Source organism: Carassius carassius, chromosome 12, assembly GCF_963082965.1.
Source record: "Carassius carassius chromosome 12, fCarCar2.1, whole genome shotgun sequence".
Classification (NCBI taxonomy): domain Eukaryota; kingdom Metazoa; phylum Chordata; class Actinopteri; order Cypriniformes; family Cyprinidae; genus Carassius; species Carassius carassius.
The window spans coordinates 16,304,255-16,327,601 of record NC_081766.1 but is presented as its reverse complement, the minus strand read 5'-3'; the positions used below and the strand labels follow the sequence as shown (position 1 = coordinate 16,327,601).

The following is a 23,347-nucleotide window of genomic DNA, read 5'->3' as shown; positions in this document are numbered from 1 at the left end:
TATCATTTGGCATAATGTTACATTATTTTACAGTGAAATGTAACATGTGATACTCAGTTAAACTCAGTTAACAGTTTTAGCTTTATCTATTAAAAAAAAAGAAAAAAAAAGACAACCTTTATTTCACAGTGTGAATGGGGAACAATTTTTAAAAGCCCTCAGCCATATTAAAAAAAGAAAACTGCCCTAGTATATTTTCAATCAGGTTTCCAAACCTCAGCTCCTTTAAATTTGCTTACTGTAAATAAACCTTTAAAATGTAAATGGATGCTTTCTCGTGGTTGGAGGAAGAGAAGTTAATAAAAAGACAAATCTAAATATAGTTTCACCTATAAAGCACACCACGCAAATAAAACTGGATTTTGGACCCACTGTGTTCTTGTTGGTTTCAAAACAAATTTCTCAGCATTCCATAAAAGTTTCTGGAATCTCGGCTTTAAGGCATGAAGGCCCAATACGTGAGGTCTGTTCTTTTTAAACGGTTAAAGCCAGAGTCAACTGGAACCTTAAAGTCTGAATTTCCTGTCCCTGTCAACACAATCATCCTCACATTCAATTAACTTTAAAAGTGGACCTAAACCACAGCAATACAAATAGCATGAGTGGTATAATGCTTTCAAGACATTTACATGGACATGAAAATGGATTTGACAGTCACTGAAGAGTTTGTTTAAAGGAATTTTTGGAGTATTAAATGGCCAATAAAAATAACTTGTCACTGTAGTGATTCACAGCACTGCAACAATGCTGCTAACATATACTGGAGCAGCCAAAATCATCAGATTCGACAAAACATTATTATTTTTGCCTAAATTTAACTCTGCAACAATAAGGATTGTTAAGACCCAGCAGATCATTAGTCCTGCTCTTTATAAATCACAAGATTTAGATTGTGCATATTGCTGGATGTCTCATCTTCATATATATATATATATATATATATATATATATATATATATATTAATTTTTTGTTAGATAAACTGTCATATCACCCAGACAAGTTTACAAGTCTCCAACGACACTCAAGTCTTTTGTCTAATAAAAGTCTCAAACAATTCAAGGCCAAGACTAAGTGACGTCTCAAGTCTTAGTCCGTTGTCACAAGTCCAAGCGGAGTCTTAAATATCTTTAGGTTAACGGTTTTCTCTGTGCAGAAAGTTCACTTTGCAATCTCTGTCACATGTCAATGAATTTATTATATGCATTTTCAAATTAGTGGATGTATTTGACAGATGCTTTTATCCAAAGTGACTTGCATTGCATCTAATATACACAATCAGTGAATTAATAACCTGGATATCAAACCCATGACCTTGGCATTGCTAGTGCCACTGTTACATGAATGTTCCTCTACAAAGTAATTATTATGTAGAAGCAATAATAATAATAATAATCACTTTCTTCATGTCATGAGCAATTAAACCAACCCATTAACAAAACTGTTAATATTCACTCTGAAAACTAAATCAAACCCTAACTTCTTTTAAATAGTGTTAAAAGAAGGAAATCTAAAAGGCCAAAAGTATCATATTAACCTAAATTATGTTCAGCTTCAACTATGCATTTTTAAATACCACAAATATACAGTCTGGAAAACAAACCAATCCATTCACAAATATGATGACATTAGAGCTTTTTAAGGGTAAAAGACCGCATACAGTCCATGATCATCATTATTACCATTAATAGAGCGTTTACAAAAAGAATTTCAGAAATTTTCCAGTTCCTGGTAAATGTAAAACCTTTAGCTTCCATTCATGCCTAATATCTTCAGTAAACCCCAAAGCAAAATAAAAGTAATGGAATGATCCTCTGCTTGACATAACACAGCTACAGTGGCAAACGATGAGTTGTGAATTGACTTTTATTGTAAACTGACCAATTTACTCTTCCATGGAATTTATGGCCATCTCTGATATAGTTAAACATGAATTTAACTGTTGACCCCATTATAAAAGCCAATAGTGCTTAAACCAGATTATCTTTCATCCTTAAAACTAAAATATATATATATATATATATATATATATATACACACACACACATATGCATACACATGCATGTATACACACACACACACACACACACATAAAATAAAAATAATAAATGTAAAAATATGTATGTGATTTCTTAAAATGCCCTCATGTCTAGAGAAATGTATGAATCATTTCTGTTGTAGACCATGTTGAGGATTTATCCTATTTACAGATGCAAATCATTTGTTATACAGTTAAAATTACAAAACCCTTATTGAGGACTTATATTTATCTAAACTGTACCACAAAAGACAGACAAGGATTAATAAGGATGACTATCAAAGTCTTAAAAAAAAAAAAAAAAAAAAAAAAAAGGCAAGGTTTACATAAGGAAATAGGCTAAAATGTTTTGGTCAGACTTTGAGAAGAAATGATGCCCCTAGAGAGTCAGAAAAGTATTAAACCTAAACCATTTCAACATGTATTAACATCTCAACCAAAACAATATATCCAAGTACAGCGAAGGAAGATTTATTTTCTTTATTTGTTTGTTTTTTTTTCATTATGTGCACACATTTCTCTCAATTGCCTGTTAAATTCAAAACATTGATAGCCTTCAACTGGATATCAAAATATGTTCACCACAACCTTGTCTTTAATTTCTCCAATAGAAAACTCCAGAAAATGTATTCTTCTCTTTTCTATGATTGACCTTAAAATGTCTAATAATTAACTGCATAATTATTATTTCCCAGTAACTTAAATGGTGTCATTTACTCACCATCATGTTGTGACAAAAGTATCTTCATGAACTTTTTGGGTGACCCCTCTCTTTAATAAAATAAGTTTAATGAAATCTGAAATTACAAACTTAATCTGGAATATGACAGGGAAATCAAGTTTGTTTACATATATAAATTGCTTTGTGAATGTCCAACAACAAAGTCACTTATTTCGTAATCACAAGGCTGGACGTGCATTTCTGGATTTAATGTAATGAGTTTATCTAAAAAAAATTGAGAAAACAATAAAGGAAAGAGTTGTTTTGCAAGTAGATGATACGTTTCGACATGGACAGTATAGAAAGGAAAAAAATGCATGCTCACCTATTCATTTAAAATTATCATGAAACAAACCGATGAACTGAAAACATTTTATTCATGAGCCGACAGAGCTGGTGCTAAAACATGATGGTTTAACACTGACGTAGCATAAGAAATGCACGTTTTATGTGCTGAGGTAAAAGTGCAGTAAACTCACCCGTGACTGAATTGTCCACATCTGCAGAAACGACACTAATGTAAAACTCATCCATCCATCCCTCAGTGTGAAAACCGACCCCAAGCCCCAGCAACTGCTCAAGCTCCTCCTTCTTAAAAGCGAATGAAATTGAAATATAACAGCCTTCTCATCCTTAAAGCGTGTAAACCGGCACAATGTAACACAAAGGCAAGGGTTCATCTTTCGAAGGATCTCGAAGTGTACTGATTTGGCGGACCACTGACTGCTTTCGGCTCATATTTACGCACAAAACTTCACGAACTACGAGACTTAACTCATGAAACGTCTATACACACTTTCACAGGAGATGTTTAAGAAATCATAGTGTGGACGGTGGGTCAATTATCACTATTGTGTTACAAACGAGCTTGTGTAGGGGGAAAATAGCTTTTATAATAAACAGAATCATAAAATATATTTTAATAGGAGTTTTCTCTGCATGACATTGATATTCAGTGATAAAATCCAATTTGCAATCTATATTCGCCATTTAGTCAAACGTTTAGCTAATCATAAACTGCCGTGTAATGCTGAATACAGAGACATCTGCCGGATATTGGAGGAAATGCACATTTTGCACGTAACAAAACTTTGTCTGCACCCATTAATATAACATTTTAGAAAAAAAGTTTATTTAATTATATCAAGATTTCAAAATGTGCAATATTTGACATTAAACAAAATCGATTCTCTTTTGGCAAAACATGTTTATGGTAATCAGAATAATGAATAGATTGACGTGGGAGCAAAGATCGTTGAAAAATTACCATCCAATCAGACTGCTTTAAAACATCACATACGTGAACAATTAATGACGCAAGATGCAAACGTTGGACCCCCATTTTTGTAATATGGGAGCATAATACAAATTAAATATACTGAAGATGAAGTGTAACAATGCCTTAAACATTTACTTAAGTCCCCATCATGATTTGGAAATCTAATCACATTGTAGTTCGCAGGTACACACAAACAAAATTCCCAGTTTAAGAGAATGATTGTTATTTATAAGGAACATGTAAATGTTACTTAGAATGTGACTGGGATTTCAATGGGACATAAAGTGCAGCACTTGGCTGTAAAGTAAGGCCTTGAGTGACAGTGCTGAACCTCCAAATCAGACTTCTTCTTTTGAAGAAGCATATTGTCTCTTTTGTCTCCTCCTGACACACACATATCCAAAGGTATTGAGAAGAGCTTTTGTGTTGCACTATTCCTTAAATTCCAAGAACTGCTGAAGCCTTTTTCTATGTTCTGTTGAAATATTCACAGCACTGTAAACAAAGATTAAATCAAATTACTATGATTGAGGATAAACATGTATCACTGCACTGTGATATGAAACATACAACAGGTGCCCAAAACAAATGTATCCTGTATATTACTGCACATTATGATGGGACTTACTTCAAGTGCTCTCCAAAAGATGTAGTTATCTTGTAGATGGCGGTCTTCAGCGTCGCCCTCAGTGCAAACCTTAGAGTTTTGTAGGTGGAGTCACCCATACTGCAGATAGTTCTCAATGGTTTGCTGGAGGCATGTGGCAGTTTAAAGTGTCTGTCAACAGCCTACAATCAAAAAGTAAGAATAACCAAATGAATCAGTGTCTACATTTGAATTCATTGACTATCAGTTTTAACTCTTGTGCAAAAATGACTTTTGTTTTACCTCTAACAAGACCACCAAGCAGCTAAGGATACTGGGTAACGTGGTCTGCACAACTCCAAACTGATCCTCAGAGAAAGAGGCTGCCACCAGATGAGATAGTCCTTAAAAACAGAAGCAACACAAGGCAAAATACATTTTTTAAACAAATAAACATAATATAGGCCCTTTCTGAAAAATTAATCACTATTTTCTGACCTTGGAGAGCCCAGATATGAGCCTGGCTGTCAGCAAACAGAGCTTGGATAGAGGCTTCTGGAAGCTGTACATTAGAAGAAGCCATTTTACTATGGGAAAAACCATGATTCAGACCTTCAGACGCTAGGCACCAAGCATACACACATGGTCAGAACCGTTTGTACCCTTGGTAAATATGATCAAAGGTGGCTATGAAAATAAATCTGCTTTGTTAATACTTTTGATCTCTTATTTAAAAAAAATCTAACCTTTCATTGGAGAGTAAAATTAAAAATAATTATGAAAAATGTTTTTCTCTAATACACATTGGACACAATTAACGATACCCTTTTATTCAATACTTTTTGAAACCTCCATTTGTCAAAATGGTATAGGAGTTTTCTCCTATAAAGCCTGATGAGGTCAGAGAGCACCTCACAAGAGATCAGACACCATTCCTTCATCCAGAATCACTCCAGATCCTTCAGATTCCCAGCTCCATGGGCGGTGCTTCTCCTCTTCAGTTTTTATATAGGGTTCAGGTCAGGGAACTGGGATGGCCATAGCAGAAGCTTAGTTTTGTGCCCGTTGACCCATTTTTGTGTAGTTTTTAAGGTTTGTTTTTGGATTATTGTTCGGTTTAAAGATCCAAACATGGCCCTTTATAAGACTTCTACATTTTTTATCTGTTGGTATTTGACAGAATCAATGATGCTATGCGTCTAAACAAGATGTCCAGAATCTCCAGCAGAAATATAGGCCCACTACATCAAAACTACAGCAGTATATTTCATTTTACACATGGGGTACTTTTTATCAGTGTGCACCAAAAAAGGACATTTTTTAGTTACATCTGACCATAGAAGCCAGTCCCTTTTGAAGTTCCAGTCGTGTCTGACAACTGAATAAGCTGGAGATTGTTTTTTGGTGGAAGCATTTTCTTTTCTTGAAGCCCTCCCAAACAACATGTGGTGATGTAAGTTCTGTTTGACAATATTTTCTTTAAGGTTTTCTGAACCAGAGACTCAACTATTTTGTGCAATTCTCCAGTGATCCTTGGAGTCTTTAGCCACTCAAACCCTCTTCCTCACCGTGCATCAGGATGATATAGACATTTCCTCTTCCAGGCAGATTCATACATTTTCTGTTGATTGGAAACTCTTAATTATTGCCCTGATGGTGGAAATGGGAATTTTCACTGCTCTAGCTCTTTTCTTAAAGCCACTTTCTAATTTGTGAAGCTCAATTATCTTTGGCTGCACATCAGAAATATATTTAGGTTTTTCCCATTGAGATGGGTGATTCATTTGGAATTTGTCCTTTGTTTTCCCTCCTATTTATAAGCCATATCTAGATAATTTCATGTTCATAATCACCCTGGTGTGCTCAAAATTGTGAATATGAACGGGAATACATTTTACTCTTAAGAATTTCTAGGGGTACCAGTAATTGTGTCCAACATGTATTTATTTCATAATGATTTCTCCCCATATTTATAATTCTTATTCTCCAATGAAAGGTTAGATTTTTTTAAATAAAAATACACACACACATATATATATGATTTTTGGAGCCCTTCACCTGGCAGCGCAGTGAGAGAGAGACAAGGACCCAGTTAACATACAGACCCAGTTTATCTACAGTTCCTCCAATATTATTATTAAATGCACTGCAAAATGAGTAGATAAAGAATTAACTGATTTTGTATAAAGTAAAAACTATAAAGCATAATCTGTAAAATTCCACACTTTTATTTATTTAAACTGTGTGTAAACTGGGTCACTATAATCTAACACTACAATCTAAACACACAACCTTAGACAGAAAAACAACCAGAAGACAGGGGAGACGAATGGTGTTGGTGTTAATTTAAACATGGACAGAATCTAGACACATGCATTAATGATTCCTGTAACTAAAAATCTGTTGTGGGAGCATGCAACAAGTAGCTGTAGACATATCCTCCATTCAACTAATTTCTGCTTAACCTTACCTCGTTAAATAAAAACACTATCAGCACCCGCTTTGCCAAAAAGCTTTTAACCTGAGCAGAACAATTGAGAGTATGACAGGAACATGAGTTAACAGGTGTCTCTAGGTCATGTAATGGTATCACAGTGAAACGTGAACTGTCTTTTATTCCCCAGCAACCGAACTGGACACTCAAAAGCTTGCCCATTTTCGTTCCTATGGATACACATGCTTGGAAACCAAGAAAACAGTATGAAATAATAAAGGAATCATTTACAGCTCAGGTGTGATTAGATGAAGATGCTACCTGCTCTCTCCTGTTCTGCAGCCACTGGGCCAGGAAACTGGGTTTCTGATCGGCTGCAGGAGGACTAGGAACAGTGGCAGGGGAGGCAGGAGGACTGCTATTGGATTGTGACTCTGAAATAAGGACAAAGAAATAAACCAGATTATTTTAGAGTATACATTGTTCACAAGTGTGTGGATGCTTCCCACAATTATTTACAAAAATACAGGAAAACCATAAGAATAAATCACAAAACCATATTAAAAAAAAGTAGCTAATCACATTTAAAATTATATTAAAATAGATTTTAGTCAAATAAAATGTTTTTTTTTTTTTTTATATGTAAATGTGATTTTATATGTAGTCTTGCCGTCTCACCTGTGGAGGCACTCCACAGTTTGGGCCCTCTCCTCATGACATGGGGGCTTTGTACTGTACCGAACCAGGGAGACCGGGGTTCCTGTTGGCCAACCAGACGTCTGATAGCAGGGGAAGAGAAAGGGCTGTCCACATCTGGGGTGAAAGGAGCCGTCAAAGCACTGTGCACACCCCCCACCGATGACCTGAAGACTGAACCAGGGGTCCTTAGCGGGACACTGAGTCGAGGGGTGTCAGCAATGTCCTCTGTTCCTGACACCACTACAGATAAAACAGAAGAATAAAATCAATCTCTCTGGAGCAGTTTGATTCTTCTAGTATGTCACCGAGGGCAGTACTGGACTCCATATTTGAGATTAGATTTTCCCTTTGCTGGATGTTATCCAAGTGGCCTTACCTGAGCTGCTTGAAGAAGCTGATCTGGTGTCACTGCTGCCAGACTGAGACTTGACTCGGCCATTAGAGGCAACCGCATCCTGATGAGCCACCAGCCTCTGTGTCAGCTCACTCAGCAAAGACAGACATTCCCTACTGATGGCATTCCAGTTATGAGGGTGACCACCTACAAATGCAGGTGGCATTAGTTTACCAGTCTTAAAAAAAAAAATTAAAAAAAAAATTAGAATTCTCTGAGAGTATTACATTTGTACCTGGCTGACTCAGACTGAAGACCTCTAGTCTGCGTGAGAGAGAATGTTGTGATAACAGAGCCAGGTCTTGCAGAGCCAAGAACTGTAAAACAGTCAGATAATCAGTTAAGGAACTGTAACATCTTTAAACAGGTATCAGTGACATTTAGGATCTGTTTTCAGCGTTTGACATCATGCTTTGACAAATTCATTTATGAATTCCCAATTTTTGATGACTGGCTAACAAATTTTTATTGCAATACATTTTACAGAGGTTGTTCACAAAAAGCAGTATTTAACAGGTAAGTTTCACTTAATGTATAGTCACTATAGACATTTTCATAAGCCTAGAGATCATTTGAAAACTTTCTGACCCTAGATTTCTTTGAAAAACAAAGAAAAAAAAAACCTAACCTTCATGACTAAACTGTTCGTCTCAGCCAAAACTTTGGGAAGACATTGCTCTGCATCCTCAGTAAATGTGGACTGCACCGGAAAACTAAAGGCCTGAAGATGCACAACCAGCCATCAGGGTCATTTTAAAAACAGATTATGTTTTTTGCTTTGATATTTCCTACAATAAAACCTTCAAATTTAAGTACCTCGGTGACATAAATCCTGAAGAGAAGCACAGAGAGATACCAGGTGAAATACAGGAAAGAGCCACTGATCGACAGGTGATAAAGGAGGGAGGAATCTAGAAGTCCAGTCAGTGAATCCAGTGGTTGGAGAGAACTATAAAGTTGCGAAAGCGATTTAAAGATTTATGAATATGGGTTCATGTTACTTTAATTCACATTAGTTAAACATTCCAGTTTTGGCAGTCTAAAGTTCCCAATCTGACCTGTCTATCTGCATATGAAGTGTGCTGGAGATCCAGGTCTTAGGAACATACCCTAAGAAAGTTAAAACAACATTTAAAGAGAATCTAGCAGGAAAATAGATCATTTTAGAAGCTTTATCTCTGATCATCAGGATAACTTACCAAAAAAGAAATAGAGAGCAGCAAAATTCCTGGCTGAATATAAGGACTGAATAACACTGCACTTAACCACCATTGACAGACAGCCCTTGAACCGTGGATATTTGTATTGCTTCACAACCAACATGTGAGGGACAAAAGAGATTTGCATTAATAAATTAGTCGTGGAAGCATTAATGATTCAGCTATTTCACATTCAGTCCTACTATGGATACTACAAAGTGTTAGACTTATATACTGATCAGCAGTTGAACCTTGGGATTCATGTTTTCCTAATTTATAATTCAAAATATTTTTGAATTATTTGACTAAATATTGCAGAAAATAAATATCAATAACATGCAGCATTTGCTTCACATGTGTTCTATGCCATCTTTAAATTAAATAGTGTAATATCATATATTGGCCATATCTGCCATCCTGCTTTCAAAGATATAAGTATCAGCCTTCAAAAAACTAAAACCACATCACTCAAGCACTGTGTGTAAGGGTGCTTTCACACCTGCCTCATTTAGTTTGGTTGAATCGTACCAGAGTTTGTTTCCCCCTTTGGAGCGGTTCGTTTGGGCAGGTGAGAAAGCAGCAATCACACTCGGGTGCGCACCAAAAGCAGACCAAACAAGCGTACCGAGACCTGCTTGAAGAGGTGGTCTCAGTATGCTTTCAAATGAACTCTGGAGCGGTTCGTTCGTGGTGAGAATGTGATCCGACCTCGAACAGACCCAACTGCAAAAAGTACTGATCATTTTTGGATTAAACCAGCTGCCGTAGTCAGCTGCGCTGTGCATTATGGGATGAAGTGTTTGTTGACAGTTTGCACTTTAGCATGGCAGCTCGTGGACAAACTTGGAGTAGTGAGGAGGTGCGGAGCCTCATAGAAATTTGGTCAGATGACCATGAGCATGTCAGAGTTAAGAAGAATTAATGCACGCCTCCGCTTGAAGTTACGAGCGATTCCCGCTCGCCGTTTGCAGTGCATTAGAACATTGTTTTCAAGCCGCATCCGCGCTTCATTATAGAAATGTATTTTTTTTGCATATTGTGGTGTATACAAACAATGTACTAGATTATGGCCAGGGACAAAATCAGCCCGTGCAGTCGTCTCTCCATATTTGTGTTGTCTCCGTGTTGTTTGCTGGCTTTTCCTCTCATGTTGGAATTTTCCCGCACGTAAATTCTGACCAATCGAAAAGCAGTTTAGGAAATACGTCATGGCCAATGAGTGATGTGGATGTTGTCATGTGACTGCATTTTGGTTTGTTTCAACTGATACGGACCAAAGCAATCAGTGTGGTTTGAAAAGGAACCAAAAAAGCTGAAAAATGCTACAATGTATAATTGTTTGCCCTTGGTTCGGACCAAATTAATCGAACTAGAGACGTGAAAGCACCCTAACATTAACAATTTATCTGAATAGCCAAATACTTACTTGTATGGGTTGAAAGGACACATAGTACATATTTTGAACCACTCCCAAGAAACTATGACTGTATCCCATGAAGGCCCCAGCCAAGAGAAGAAAGAGATGATACTCATTCAGACAGGTCACTACTTCACCACTACAGAAGCAAACAGAATATAAGGGACAGTTACTTTTCACATATTGTTAGAAATTGCATAAAGCAAAAATAGCATGTCATTAAAAGGCTAACAAAGACAGAGACTGCATTTCATCTGTATTTTAGAGATGCACTTGGCCTATTTTACGGATAGACTGACCTTCTGGTCATTTTGAGATAAGATTACTCACTTAGAGTTAATTAAAACAACCTAAGATAACTGTATGAGTGTCAATCTCTTGGCCTGCGGTCGAATGAACCGCAGTGCCTGGAATCCAATTAATGAAACCCGAACCTCTGAGAACGTCGATGGATCAGCATATGTGGGACAAACAGATTCAGGTCATAACCCACCTCTCACTTTGCCTGCAGGGAATTCCCAGAGTGCTGTAACGTCCACCGATTGTAACAGAAGCACACCACATCACCAGCATGCCCATGCTGCAGTAGACCAAAGAATGGACACATTGTCGTGGGTGAAGCACCGTCCCCAGGAGAGCCATGCGTGAACAAGGAATGGATGGAACCACTTAATAAAACACAAAGAGTAAAATAAATAAATATTCAGCATAAGTGTAATACAATTAAATTATTTTGCAAATCTAGTTTACTCACAAGTGTAAAACTCCAGGTTGAAAAGGCCAGTGATCAGAACTACTCCACATAGCAGCACAAGGGAAAAGATGGTGCTTGAGGCCGTAAGAAGATTTATGCATTCTGAAAGCAATGTTTGAGATGCTGACTAATGTGCAATTCACAGATCCATATAAAACATACATTATCATATTTGATATGTGAATTTCTAATTTAATCAACACGATCAAAACTTTGATTGACAGTTCATATTTTTTTAGAGAGTAAAATCCCAAAAATGTCCCCCTTTAGGTTGTGGTACATAGGTCTATTTGTTCTGAAGTTTTTAATGGTTTATTTAAAGTGAACATAAATACTTTTGTATTGTTGGTAATATTTGAAGATGAAAATTTTCCGTATTGAATCGCCTTTGGTTTACTTGATTATTCATGCATCATGTTTAATAAAAACGCAACAGGTTTTTGAGGAAAATTTATTTGTACATCTCTGTCATTATTGTATTGCATATGTTTTACACACTACAATAAAATAAATATAAAATACAGAGCTCTGATAATAAAAACTAAGCATTTGAATATCATTAAGACATATTACTAGTTTAAAGAGAGACAACTGATATTTATATGCATTTTATGCATGTAGTCTATTCTACTGATATAAAGATCTCTTTGATTTACAATACAAGCCAAAATAAATTAATCATACCATAAGGATCAAATGGAGTTCTGATTAATCAAATATGATACAAAACATGCAAAGTTTATATATATATATATATATATATAATCTAAAGGATCAAGAAGTCGTTCCATTTTAAAAAAACTGATTTCTCACTGTTATTTTATAAATCAAAGTTTAGCACATTATGTATTCTGTCCCTTTAGGTCAGAACTACTGCTTCTATAAATAATGCATTCACACTCGAGCACGTCGCAGTATCAGTAACTTATTGTAATTATGCATTTTGTTCGACACTCGAACTCGTTTCCTCACCTGAAATCCACTGGATGGGGTGAAACAATCTGAATCTACTCAAGAGCACAAATACTGCAGTGGTCACGGGCAAGAGAAGCACTGACCATGCAATGCTCGCCACTGCCCTCCACATCACCACCTGGACATAAACGAGATGAGAATCATGTGGTCTAGCTCAGGCATCTTCGCTTGTCATTAACTCTAATTCCGCACAAATAATAATATAATTAAATACCATTGATCAAAAATCACTTTATCATAAACAGACACAAGAAGACACAATACATGTCACTATAACAGTTGCATGATAATGTCCAGAAGTTTTTTATATTCACTGTCGAATAAACACTAACTATCTTAGGTGGTTAGTTCCCGTCCAGTTATTTAAACACGGATTATATTTAACCAGTCCTTACCTTTCTTATAAACCAACAATTCTGTTTCGGCGAAAACATTTTTATCATTCTTGTTTCAGTTCAGAATCACTTCAGTAAAATCCATATCAACATGCCAAAAGTGTGGAGAGGACCCGCGCCACACATTCGAAGGACCTCATAAGGACCACTGCGAGTGCGTCTGATTTACTGCCTGAATACAATCACACGTAAAGGGGTAGTTCACCTCAAAATTAAAATCTACGCAATTATTAACTCACCCTCGTGTAGTTTAAACCTGTATGACTTTCTGTCTTCTGTAGGACATAAAAGATGATATTTGGAGAAATATGTCTTTTTTTGTTCTTTGTCAATGGTCAAAGGTAAAACTACTTCTTTTGTGACCTGCAGAAGATCAGACAGGTCCTACATTTTTGGAGAGACTTTATATAAATGTTAGTAAATGTTGACTGAATTTACATTTGTGGGTGAACTATACCTTTAAAGATTTATTAACGTTAGTCCATCCATAAATGTAAATTCTGCGCAAATGTATAGCTGTTCTTTTTAAAATGCTACTATTGTGAAGCATATTAATGACATATAAATGATTTAATTGTATCACTTAATTACATAATTATCCTAATTAAAAGTAAATAAATGAATAGATTGCATTTATATTTAATGTTATACAGTATTTAATTATACACAATGTTTTGTGGGCATTACATCAAACAGTCTAAAAACGCTTTTATGAGTCAATAGGTTACGTAATAAATAATATATACTCCTTAATTTTCTATCATGTTGTTTCTTAATGATTTAAACATACATACTGAAAAACACAATACATTTATTTGAAAGTAGCATTGAGCAGCATAACGAGGTATAGACAGACACAAAAATGTTTCGTGAAATAATAATTGTCAGTTGTGTATTCCTTTCGCTTCGTTCTGAATTAAAGCGTTTTTCTCTCGATGAGTGCCGTTTGCTAAAGTGAGGTTGCGTCGCTCCAGACTGGGTCTGCTTTTATCACTCTCTCGGCGGGTCTTGGTCTCAAAAGCGTTGGTGGGTAATATCTGGGTTGAACTGATGGACATCTCCGTCTGGACGCCTTTATGCAGCAGCGGTTTTTGTCCGGGTCTGTACGGTATCGCGGGCAGAGACAGCTGCTCCCGCTGAGCTTTCTTGTCCTCCCAGAGCTTCAGGAGACGCCGCTGGTTGTTGGTCATGTCCTTCAGGTTCTGTTGCAGGGACTGGACCTGGTCCTCCAGCAGAGTCTTCGAGGTCACGGTGTTGGCCAGTTCAGAAGTCAGTTCATCAATCGTCAAACTTAATTTGCCCGCTTTTTCAACTAGTGAATTGCACTCGCGCTCCTTCTCGTGCAGGTCGTTGATTATATCCTTGGTGGTTTTCCCGTGAAATTTAGGACTGGACTCTAAACCAATTTCAGCCCGCAGGACCTTCACTTGTTTCCGCAGCTCCTTGTTGTCCAAAATCAATTGCTTTAATTTCTGTTTGAGCGCCTCGGTTGATCTCATTCGAGAATCGTATTGTCTCATTTTCTCCCTCATCATATTCTCGCGGTGCAAAGCATCGTCTCTTTCCTTCCGGCACTTTTCTAAAAGCTTTAAAGTTTCGTATTTAGACACTTTTTCTACTTTCCCAGCCATCATTCATTTGCAGTCTTAAATCCAATGTTGAAAAGACATATTCCTTGATACAGGTCGTCGGGTCAAATCCTCTTTGAATAGGTTTTCCATTTGCAGGTCATTAAAATAACAATGTCAAGAGTGCAGTCATCCCAAAAATCAAGTCTTCTTATTTTTGATCCACTGTGAAGGGAAAGGGTGACTTGTGAAGCTGACATTCCTTCACGGAGGTTATAGGTTTGGGAGGCAGCTTCGTGTAACTCTAAGCTAGGGCTAGAATGACCATTAATTAGGACACGCCACACACTGGCACAGTTTCAAGTGACACACATTTTCTGTTTGTTAATTTGGAAAATGTAGCCAAGCCAATTTATAACACCAGTGCCAGCACAATAATAATAATAATAATTAATCTAATGATTTGATGAAACAAGGTTGAAAGTGCACTGTTGATTGTGTTTGAGATATACATTGCACTGTATCAGATACTGACATCAAAGACAAGATAGATTTTATCTATGACTATAACCTTTGTTTGTGAATCTTGATGATGCAGAGAATTAAATTCTATGATCTGCTTTAAAAGCACTTGGCTATCAATATCATCATCAATCACTGAGACATTATAAATAAAAAAAGAAAACTTCACAATTTTGGTCTGTATTTGTGTGCATGTCATTTTAAAAAGGACCAGTTAAGTATTACAATGTGGCTTTCATGGGCATTTTATCTACAAGCATCTTGTTTAAAGAAAAGGTACAGATCTATTTACAAATCTCTCAAAAATAGTGACACAATATTAAAAATATATATATAAATTAAATTAAATTAATTGGCCACCACAGAGAACTGAACATTTATAAAATATTTCGTTAAACTCTAACTTTGCTTTCCAACTTTATTAAAACTGAAAATTGTAATCAGTTTCTGTGTGCATGTGCAATTCAACTCATATTTTATTTTACCCAAAAATAAGCAAATTCGTAAATTGTTAAAACATTTTATGTACACGAACACGTTTCCAAAGTGGTAAAACAGAAGAATGACCCTTTGAAAACAATCTCAAGCTCAATTATCAATTGATTATTTAAAGCACAGCTACACAGTCTATCCATGTCCTCTACTTTGTAAACAGTAACATGTGTCTGAACCTCAAATCAGAAAACATCAAACATGTTGTAGATGATTATCTCCAGGTTTCGCTGCTCACCTACAGACATAAACATACCAAAATAAAAGCTTTACCTTCACAGACTATACGATGAAGAAATCAAGACAGCCCACAATCTCATTATCAAGATACCTGATTCTCTCTAATAAGGCAATGGGAGAAGCTGCAATTACAGAAGAATAACAGTCTCTTGAGGAGCACAGATTATGTACAGGAAGTCTTTTCTCATGTTAACATCTCGTTAAATGCAAATTTCTTATTTTCCTATCAACAGCTACAATCAAATGACACTTGGCTCATCTTAAAGTGCTGGCATTTCTATGCAATTTCATCATTATTAAAACAGTGCAGCAGTTAAAGCACGTGAGTGCCTGTCACCTCACTGAACTCCGGTGTTTACCCAAGGCTGTACTTCAGTTTGCTTTTGTGGATGAAGTGTTGGTCGCTGTCAACAGCTCATTGTGAACCTTTGATGAATCCATCTCATATGTACTGAAGAAACATGTCTGAAAAAAGAGAGACGGCACAAATCCTTCAGACTCTGACAGCACTTTTGTCCCCTAAACACTGCATTCCCTAATTAAATGAAGGTAACTGATGGCACATGATAGCCATAAGGATATGGTTCTGCTCTCAAACTGGCATGTTTCCAAGCCAGTCATTGACTACTGCTAGTGTTTCCAAGAACACACCCCTCCACTGAGGAAACAAATATGACACCAACCTGTTTGATCCTTTAACACTGCAAGAAGTTATGCCCAAAATGCTGACATTGAGTTACTAGTACAGCTACACAACTTTGCAACAGATGCAAAAAAGCTGCATTTTAGTCAAAGTTTCAGCCAACATGTTTTTGCTTGTATTGTTTTAACGAGGGCATAATCACGTGCATACAAGTTAGGGATGCAAAGATATTACAATACAGATAAGCCAGAAATTATGTTACAATTCTACACTATATTGTCTAAATAAATGAATTATAAAATATTCAATCATTTTAAATGCTACCAGTCAATCTAAGCATACTATAATGTACAGTATGAAAAATTTATACTTGTTTTGTGATTTGATAAAGATCTTAACATTTAACAGTGTTATTATATTTTTTATTTAAAAAAATCGTAAGTGTGTATTAGGTTCCAGCAAAGCTAATCTAAATGTAAAAATAAGGCAAAATGACCATGCAATACAATATAATATCTAATATTGGCTAATATATAAAAAATGGACTCATACTGATGAATTATTTCAGTAATATAACTAGAAACATATGCTACCAATATATTGCGCATCGCAATGGAAATCCGTGGTTTATCGTCCCTGATGGCTGGCCAGAATGTCATTGCCAGCACAGATCCTGAGAGACACAAAGCTACCACGATGGAGCACCACCTCAACCCTTCACTTGGTATTATCCACAAGATCTGTTTTTCACACAAATGCACACAAACAAGTAAAAAAAAGTAATCTTTAAAGTAATAAGAATGATTGAAAACAAATTATCAAACCTGTTTATCACACACAGATAAATGCACATGATATTAATGCATAATTCATGACTGTATGACTCACAACTGCAGGGATATAGATGAAGAGAGAGTAAGCATAGACACAGACTATCTGCATGAAGGAGTAGGACACCAGGCTTGTGATTTTCCTATTTCGCCAGGTGAGAAATCCCCATAGAGCTAAAGGCACTAACCATGCACAGCTGTATATTGCTGTGGCTGCCATAGTTACTGGAAAACAAGAGAAATAGTGTCATTGGGTGGGGGGGGGGGGGTGCAGAGGGTCTATTTTGTTTGGGTCAATTAGGGTTATTGTTTTTTGTAGTATTCACAGCATTGTTTTTCTGAAAGAAATTAATAAATTAAAAGATGAATTAAATGGATTAATTGTGACAATAAAGACATGTATAAGTTATATTACATTTTTTGTTAAATTAAACACTCAAACAACATATCTCTAACCTTTCCTGAAGTCTGGCACATATTTGTACTCTGGCTGACCGTAGTTCACAAGAAAACTGGAGATGTTTCCACTAATGGCGATGGCAAAAACAAGAGTTGCACAGATCCAGAAAGGTCCTACAAAAACAACATTTTTATATAAACCTTCTATAAACTTCTTGCTTTTTGCTCTAAGCCACTTTTATTTAATTTAGCTTACCATACAGGTCAGGGTTACTCTGAAATAGACCTCAGCAAAGTTTTTCCCAGGCCAAGGCAGAAAAGAACTAACTATTTTGTTCTTTGCCTATAAATGAACAAACAGAAATATTTCTTGTATTGACAGCATATTGCTGCCATCTGTTCTGTCACTTCACAAAACAGTCATCCATGTGCAAGAGTAGCACTAGATTTAAACAACTAAAATGAGGGAAAAAAACAGCAATACATCTCCTACATTAAAAATTTAGTTTTTTTTTTAAACACAAAATGAATGCTTTTAAACTCTTTGAAATGATTATAATCACTGTAGGGTGAGTGCTGAATCCTACAGTAAAGATGGCTGACCTGATGACTGTCCACAGCGAATAATGTTTGGAATATTAAGCTTGGAAGAAATCAGACAGTTTCAGAGTCTGGAGTGCCTGGACCTGTATGGATGTAGATTAGGTGACAATCATGAGGTTTTTAAATACATAACCTCTGAAGCCCTGGTTAGGTATGGACACATCATTCTGAACATTGCATAATATTAATATAATATTTAACAATTAACATTTTAGATGGTTTATTTGGTGTACATTTGGTTTGTTTTTTTTCTTTGTGATAAAGAGCCTTTTTTTCCTCCTCACATTTCCCTTTTTTTCTGTAGTCTTGTAAAACTTTTCATAGGTGCAAACTACCTTTCTGATGCAGGCCTGCAGAGACTGACTGCGCCGGTGAGGGTGATGAGCAATGATGAGCAGCACAACTGTTTTCAACATGGATAATAATGCATATTAGTTTGATTACTGTCTGCTCAAGACTTGGAGTAATGATGCAGAAAAATCTGCTCTGCCAACACATTAATAAATTACATTTTAAAATACATTCAAATAGAAAATGGTTATTGTAATTTATAAAAAATATTGCACATTACTATTTTACTTTGTTTTTGATCAAATAAATGCAGCCTTAGTGAGCATAAGTGACTTCTTTCAAATACATTATTTTTTACACAAATTTACTGACCCCAAACTTTTGAACAGTACTGCATCTCATTACATAAATACTTTCAAACATGGGAATAATCATGGATTAATTCCAGAAAAGATTTGAAAACATCAAGCACCTACCAAATGGTTACAGAAATAACTCTAAATGACCGAGGATCAAACACTACCAGACTTTCAAGTCATTGTTGATGAAACAAAATGCACAAACGTGTGTCTCAGGTAGACTTACCTTTTATTTGGGTTCTTGGGTCTTATTTTGGGATAACAGACGGTCTTTGTTTGAAAAATAACAATCATTATCAAATTATTTTTATTAGTTTAAATATATGTATTCTTCTCAAACAATAAAGAAGAATAGATAACATGTCTAATTCAATTAACTGTCATTAAAGTCCTATTTAGCCCAATTTCCTTCCCTGAGGTTATGTCCTGTTGGGTTTCACCACAAAAGTATTTATTTTAAAATATGACAATATGCAATTCTTACATCTGGTATTCATAAACATGACCTTTAGAAGCCTGTAATGTAAATGGTCAGAAGATGGCAACTTGCTAACAACATCAGCACGTTATATCTTTGTTGTCAGTGTTGACATGCCCACACAGACAAAGATCATGTAAGGTTTGACTAGTCCAAACAAATGACAAAATACACACTAAAACTGTGCACAACAACATATCTGATTTTAATCTTTCATCTATTTAAATATATTAAAAAATCTATCAAAGAGTCGAACAAAAAGCACAGGTTATTACTGAAGATTGTTCTCATCCTTTGAATATTAAATGGACAATAAAGTGACTAAAAAAACATGACGAGGGAACAGTTTGTTAGGTTTGTTTATTAACAATATCATGATGACATATGAGAGGTCACAAAATCTCTTCATTTACAATGCCTTTTACTGGCTTTACAGCTGTCTCTATGGCAGTTCAAAAATAAATTTCACCCACTGCAGCAGAGATATCTTGTACTAAAGCATAAATCAAAATGTTAATGTTTCATTGTGCAACACACGTTGTACCCCAAAATCACAAGCGGTTATGGATCACACTCGAAAACAAATAAAAGAAACAAAAGACTTCATCTCTACAAATGGGCAGTAAACCGAAAAACGGAGATCCTACAGAGCTTTCATTGTGATAGGTAATGCCTTTAAAGTGCCAAAAACATCAACAGAATATATTCCCCACAGTCCACTCTTCTCAAATTTTAAAAAGGAGAAACAAGAAACCTATAGTCAAAGTAATAATCACAACTTTAAGAGAGAAAACCAAAATATCTATCAGTTTCTCTGTATGTTAGACTGGTTAAATGTTAGACTGATCCAGATTGACCTTTGATGGAAGGGGTCCAGCTTCCTGCTCCTCCACTCCAGGAGATCTGATGATGACCAGAGAGGACTGTAAATACGGGGTCAGTTTCTTCTCCTTCATGTACTCCATATCCCCGTATATGCTTAGCTTCTGTTGAAAGGAGGAAAACATGTGGATGAGAAGTGGAAGTCCTTTTAAGACAAGTTATGTCACTCTGCAGCCATCTTTGAAACACTTCTCAGGCATGCAAGTGCAACTCCGATCTCTCTGAACGGGGAAACAACAGTGTCATAAATGTTGTTACTTTTTCTCATATAGTGTCATTAAAAGCTTGTTTTTCAGGCTAGATCAGCCAGTGCAGTCCTGAGCACGTTTCAGAATGCTAACTTCTAACCGCAGCTGCAGTGCTGCTTGGTGACTTTACTGAATATACCGATTGGCTCTTATTCAGAAAGCGGGGCTTCCTGCGATTGAGCGGCCATTTTGAACATTGCATTTTTCCTCATTCAAAACTATATGAGTGACATGTCTTTGGGTATTCTATAGTCTTTGACATAACCATCTAATCAATAATTGTGGTCGAGTGAATGTGAGGTGGTTTACCTCAGCAGGGACATACTGCTCAACAGCAGTGGACATTGTGGCACAACAGATCCAGATCAGAACCAAAACGGACAGAACGAGAGTGGTGGTCAGGATCCAGCCAGGCAGCCATGGGTTCCTACCGGGACACAAGATCAAGATGCTTCATATTCAACAAGATCAACGGACTGCAACAAATCATTGGAGATCAAGATCCTGATCAACATGTGACCGACCTTGAGAGACAGCTGAAGAGGTTGTAATCGTCCTCGGAGATGCTTCTATCGATGAACATGTCTCTGTCTCTCTCCTGAATCAAGCTTCTTGGGTAGTCTTTATAAACAGGGCTTTTCATTTCCTGATCTACAACTATTAAAAACACAAGGGGTCCGATATCAGTGTTGAGATCTTGAAACTAATTTTTGTTTTCAGAGAATGATGCTGTGAAAAGTGTCATGGTTAAGTCAGCCTTTTCTGGCCAATCTTGACTGTTATTACATATTTACAGACTTCATAACATGACATCTTCAAAGTAAAGTGTGTAATTTCTGTGCCACTTGCAGTGGCAAAACATAAGTTTCTCAAAATAAAATGACCTGGCCAATTAGTTGAGCAAATGCTGGTGTGTTGGGCTGCCAAATCATGACTGCATTCTTGGTTATATTAATGGCACAGATCATGAAATGGTTTCTCTTAACATATGCTATTGATCTTATTGTGAACAATTCATCCATGCATTTTTTATCCACTTTTTTTTTAGCTTATAATTTAAAAAAAAATGTCCTAACTGTATCTTCTGGTGAAATATTCCTGAATCTTCTCTCTATGACATATGCCAGATTCTCCAATCATTAACACATTGTTTAAATCCCACGCCTCTCTTAGAATTAACCTTAATTTTGCATTCAGATTCATCTTCATTCAGTCAACAACCCACAGACAGAACCAATTCCCAGCCCTACTGTTATCTTTTCCATAAAAATCTATTTCACTTGGATGTAAGAAGATCAGCTTCTACTTCCATTACACTGCCAATTTAACATATGATATTATGATTATTAAAGGCTGGAAACATGTAAAACAGTCATAAAGTGTCACACTTTCCAAATTTTGTTTAATAATCATAGAGGAAAACATTGTGTGTGTTATGTGAAGTGCTCACAAGTGCTCTGTGACTCCTCAGTCTCGTCGCTCTGGAATTCAAACTGAGGGATAAACTGCACTTGTGGCTCAGACTACAAATGAGAGAAAGACAAAATCCTGATCAATAACACTTAGAAATAAGCTTTTCTCCTTACTTTGCACCAGAGGTGCCCAAACGTTTTACTATTAAGGTCCAAAACACATTATCACCGCATTACCTGGAAAATGACCACTTTGCCATCATCTGCCTGGAGGTAAAACGTCCAGGATGAAGTGATGAAACTGTGAGCTTGGCTCATCATGTCTTCCCAGAAACCCCTCACCAAAGTCAGCGGGTACAGGACATGGATTCTGGGTATCATCATCAACAACTTCCCACCAAAACAAATGAACAACAAATGATTTCATACAGCAAACGGGTGGAATTCAAGCAGAATGTATGATCGAAAACTCTAAACATGTAAAGCAATTATTGAAATGTTTTCCACACCTGCTCCACTCTTTGCTCTGCAAATGGCTGTTGACTCTGGCATCCTAGATTGCATGCGTACAGCTCATCTGACTGGGTGTAGGCTTCACGACAGGCTTCAGGAAACACATTAACCGGTTGCATAACAAACACACTGTTATCAACACAGAGATAAGCGAATGCTGTAAGAATTCAGAAAGACTATGCTTTAATTTTACCTGACTCGCATTCAGCTTTGGTTTCGTTGAGATCCTTGCTGTTCCCCACAAACTGACAGATGGAGAAGAGACGACATCCTCTCTGACAGGCGTACAGCGCCTCCTCCTAATCACAAAACAAACGGGCCAAAATGAAGAAAACGCGTCTAACTCCGCTTTACTAATTGTTATTGTTCGAATTTTGCAATGCACAAGCTCCTAATAACACAAAAATAACGACTGGCTAAAAATCTCAACAGCGTTTCTTTGTTAGTAAACAAGCCTTAAGCGGTTGAATGTCTCGCACTCACCCGGGGATAAGTGTGCAAACTGTAAGTCATCTGACATGTGTTATGACAAGACCCCGTGTTTCCCAAAACCCCATCGAAGACGTCGGAAGATGCATATGTGCTCGAAAGTATGCAGCAAAAACTCATCAAAATCCCGCAGGACATCATCGAGCTCATTTTTGAGGATTACCAAACATCGGCTGAAAGACTCTTCCTTGTTTGTGTACTCGCGGAAATGTCGTGAGATTGACGCGTGCGCACTTCCTACCCTGCGCAAACGACGTCACCGCCGTGAATACACCGCATAAACAGTTTTAAAAGACTGGGGTCCGTGGACATGTATAGGGGAAAAACGTAAAAAATAAGATTAAACTTAAAAAAAAAAAACTATTCTATGACTTCAATACATAGAGAATTTTACATATACCTATACACACACACACACACACACACATATATATATATATATATATATATATATATATATATATATATATATATATATATATATATATA

General features: G+C 36.4%; 3 protein-coding genes and 1 pseudogene across 4 annotated transcripts; all 4 read right to left on the bottom strand.

Annotated features, from left to right (window-relative positions):
- Positions 1-3,867: 3,867 nt before the first annotated feature.
- On the bottom strand, positions 3,868-13,047 carry LOC132154925 (nucleoporin NDC1-like). Of its 2 annotated transcripts, XM_059563654.1 has the most exons (18): positions 12,890-13,046; positions 12,492-12,612; positions 11,520-11,621; positions 11,259-11,433; positions 10,775-10,904; positions 9,349-9,457; positions 9,208-9,259; positions 8,966-9,098; positions 8,778-8,870; positions 8,385-8,466; positions 8,132-8,296; positions 7,735-7,995; positions 7,378-7,490; positions 7,093-7,143; positions 5,121-5,184; positions 4,926-5,026; positions 4,665-4,825; positions 3,868-4,531 (listed from the first exon to the last, which is right to left on the bottom strand). In XM_059563654.1, the coding sequence occupies exons 1-18, from the start codon at positions 12,935-12,937 to the stop codon at positions 4,468-4,470; spliced, it is 2,025 nt and encodes a 674-aa protein (XP_059419637.1). In that variant the 5' UTR covers positions 12,938-13,046; the 3' UTR covers positions 3,868-4,467. The 2 variants fall into 2 exon arrangements, with proteins under 2 accessions (XP_059419637.1, XP_059419638.1); XM_059563655.1 differs by lacking the exon at positions 7,093-7,143 and having other exon boundaries at positions 12,890-13,047.
- Positions 13,048-13,736: 689 nt separating this feature from the next.
- LOC132154218 (uncharacterized) lies at positions 13,737-14,843 on the bottom strand. The gene has a single exon (XM_059562801.1). The coding sequence runs from the start codon at positions 14,521-14,523 to the stop codon at positions 13,774-13,776; it is 750 nt and encodes a 249-aa protein (XP_059418784.1). The 5' UTR covers positions 14,524-14,843; the 3' UTR covers positions 13,737-13,773.
- Positions 14,844-15,685: 842 nt separating this feature from the next.
- On the bottom strand, positions 15,686-19,130 carry LOC132155422 (protein YIPF1-like; annotated as a pseudogene).
- A 527-nt stretch (positions 19,131-19,657) lies between these two features.
- Positions 19,658-23,092, bottom strand: LOC132154924 (transmembrane protein 59-like). The gene is made up of 8 exons (XM_059563653.1): positions 22,853-23,092; positions 22,563-22,668; positions 22,366-22,460; positions 22,094-22,246; positions 21,895-21,967; positions 20,969-21,101; positions 20,754-20,871; positions 19,658-20,300 (listed from the first exon to the last, which is right to left on the bottom strand). The coding sequence occupies exons 1-8, from the start codon at positions 23,006-23,008 to the stop codon at positions 20,145-20,147; spliced, it is 990 nt and encodes a 329-aa protein (XP_059419636.1). The 5' UTR covers positions 23,009-23,092; the 3' UTR covers positions 19,658-20,144.
- Between the last annotated feature and the right edge of the window lie 255 nt (positions 23,093-23,347).

Excerpts from the sequence above, each read along its gene's own strand:
- LOC132154925 (XM_059563654.1), bottom strand. The coding sequence starts at position 12,937 with ATGATAAAAATGTTTTCGCCGAAACAGAATTGTTGGTTTATAAGAAAG. Across the intron at positions 7,491-7,734 it reads ACTGTGGAGTGCCTCCACAG|AGTCACAATCCAATAGCAGT; the intron begins GTGAGACGGCAA and ends TCCTTATTTCAG. Across the intron at positions 5,185-7,092 it reads TAGTGTTTTTATTTAACGAG|CTTCCAGAAGCCTCTATCCA; the intron begins GTAAGGTTAAGC and ends TCTAATGTACAG.
- LOC132154218 (XM_059562801.1), bottom strand. The coding sequence starts at position 14,523 with ATGATGGCTGGGAAAGTAGAAAAAGTGTCTAAATACGAAACTTTAAAG.
- LOC132154924 (XM_059563653.1), bottom strand. The coding sequence starts at position 23,008 with ATGAGCTCGATGATGTCCTGCGGGATTTTGATGAGTTTTTGCTGCATA. Across the intron at positions 22,461-22,562 it reads CAAAGCTGAATGCGAGTCAG|CCTGTCGTGAAGCCTACACC; the intron begins GTAAAATTAAAG and ends TGTTTCCTGAAG. Across the intron at positions 21,102-21,894 it reads TGAGGAGTCACAGAGCACTT|TTGTAGATCAGGAAATGAAA; the intron begins GTGAGCACTTCA and ends TGTTTTTAATAG.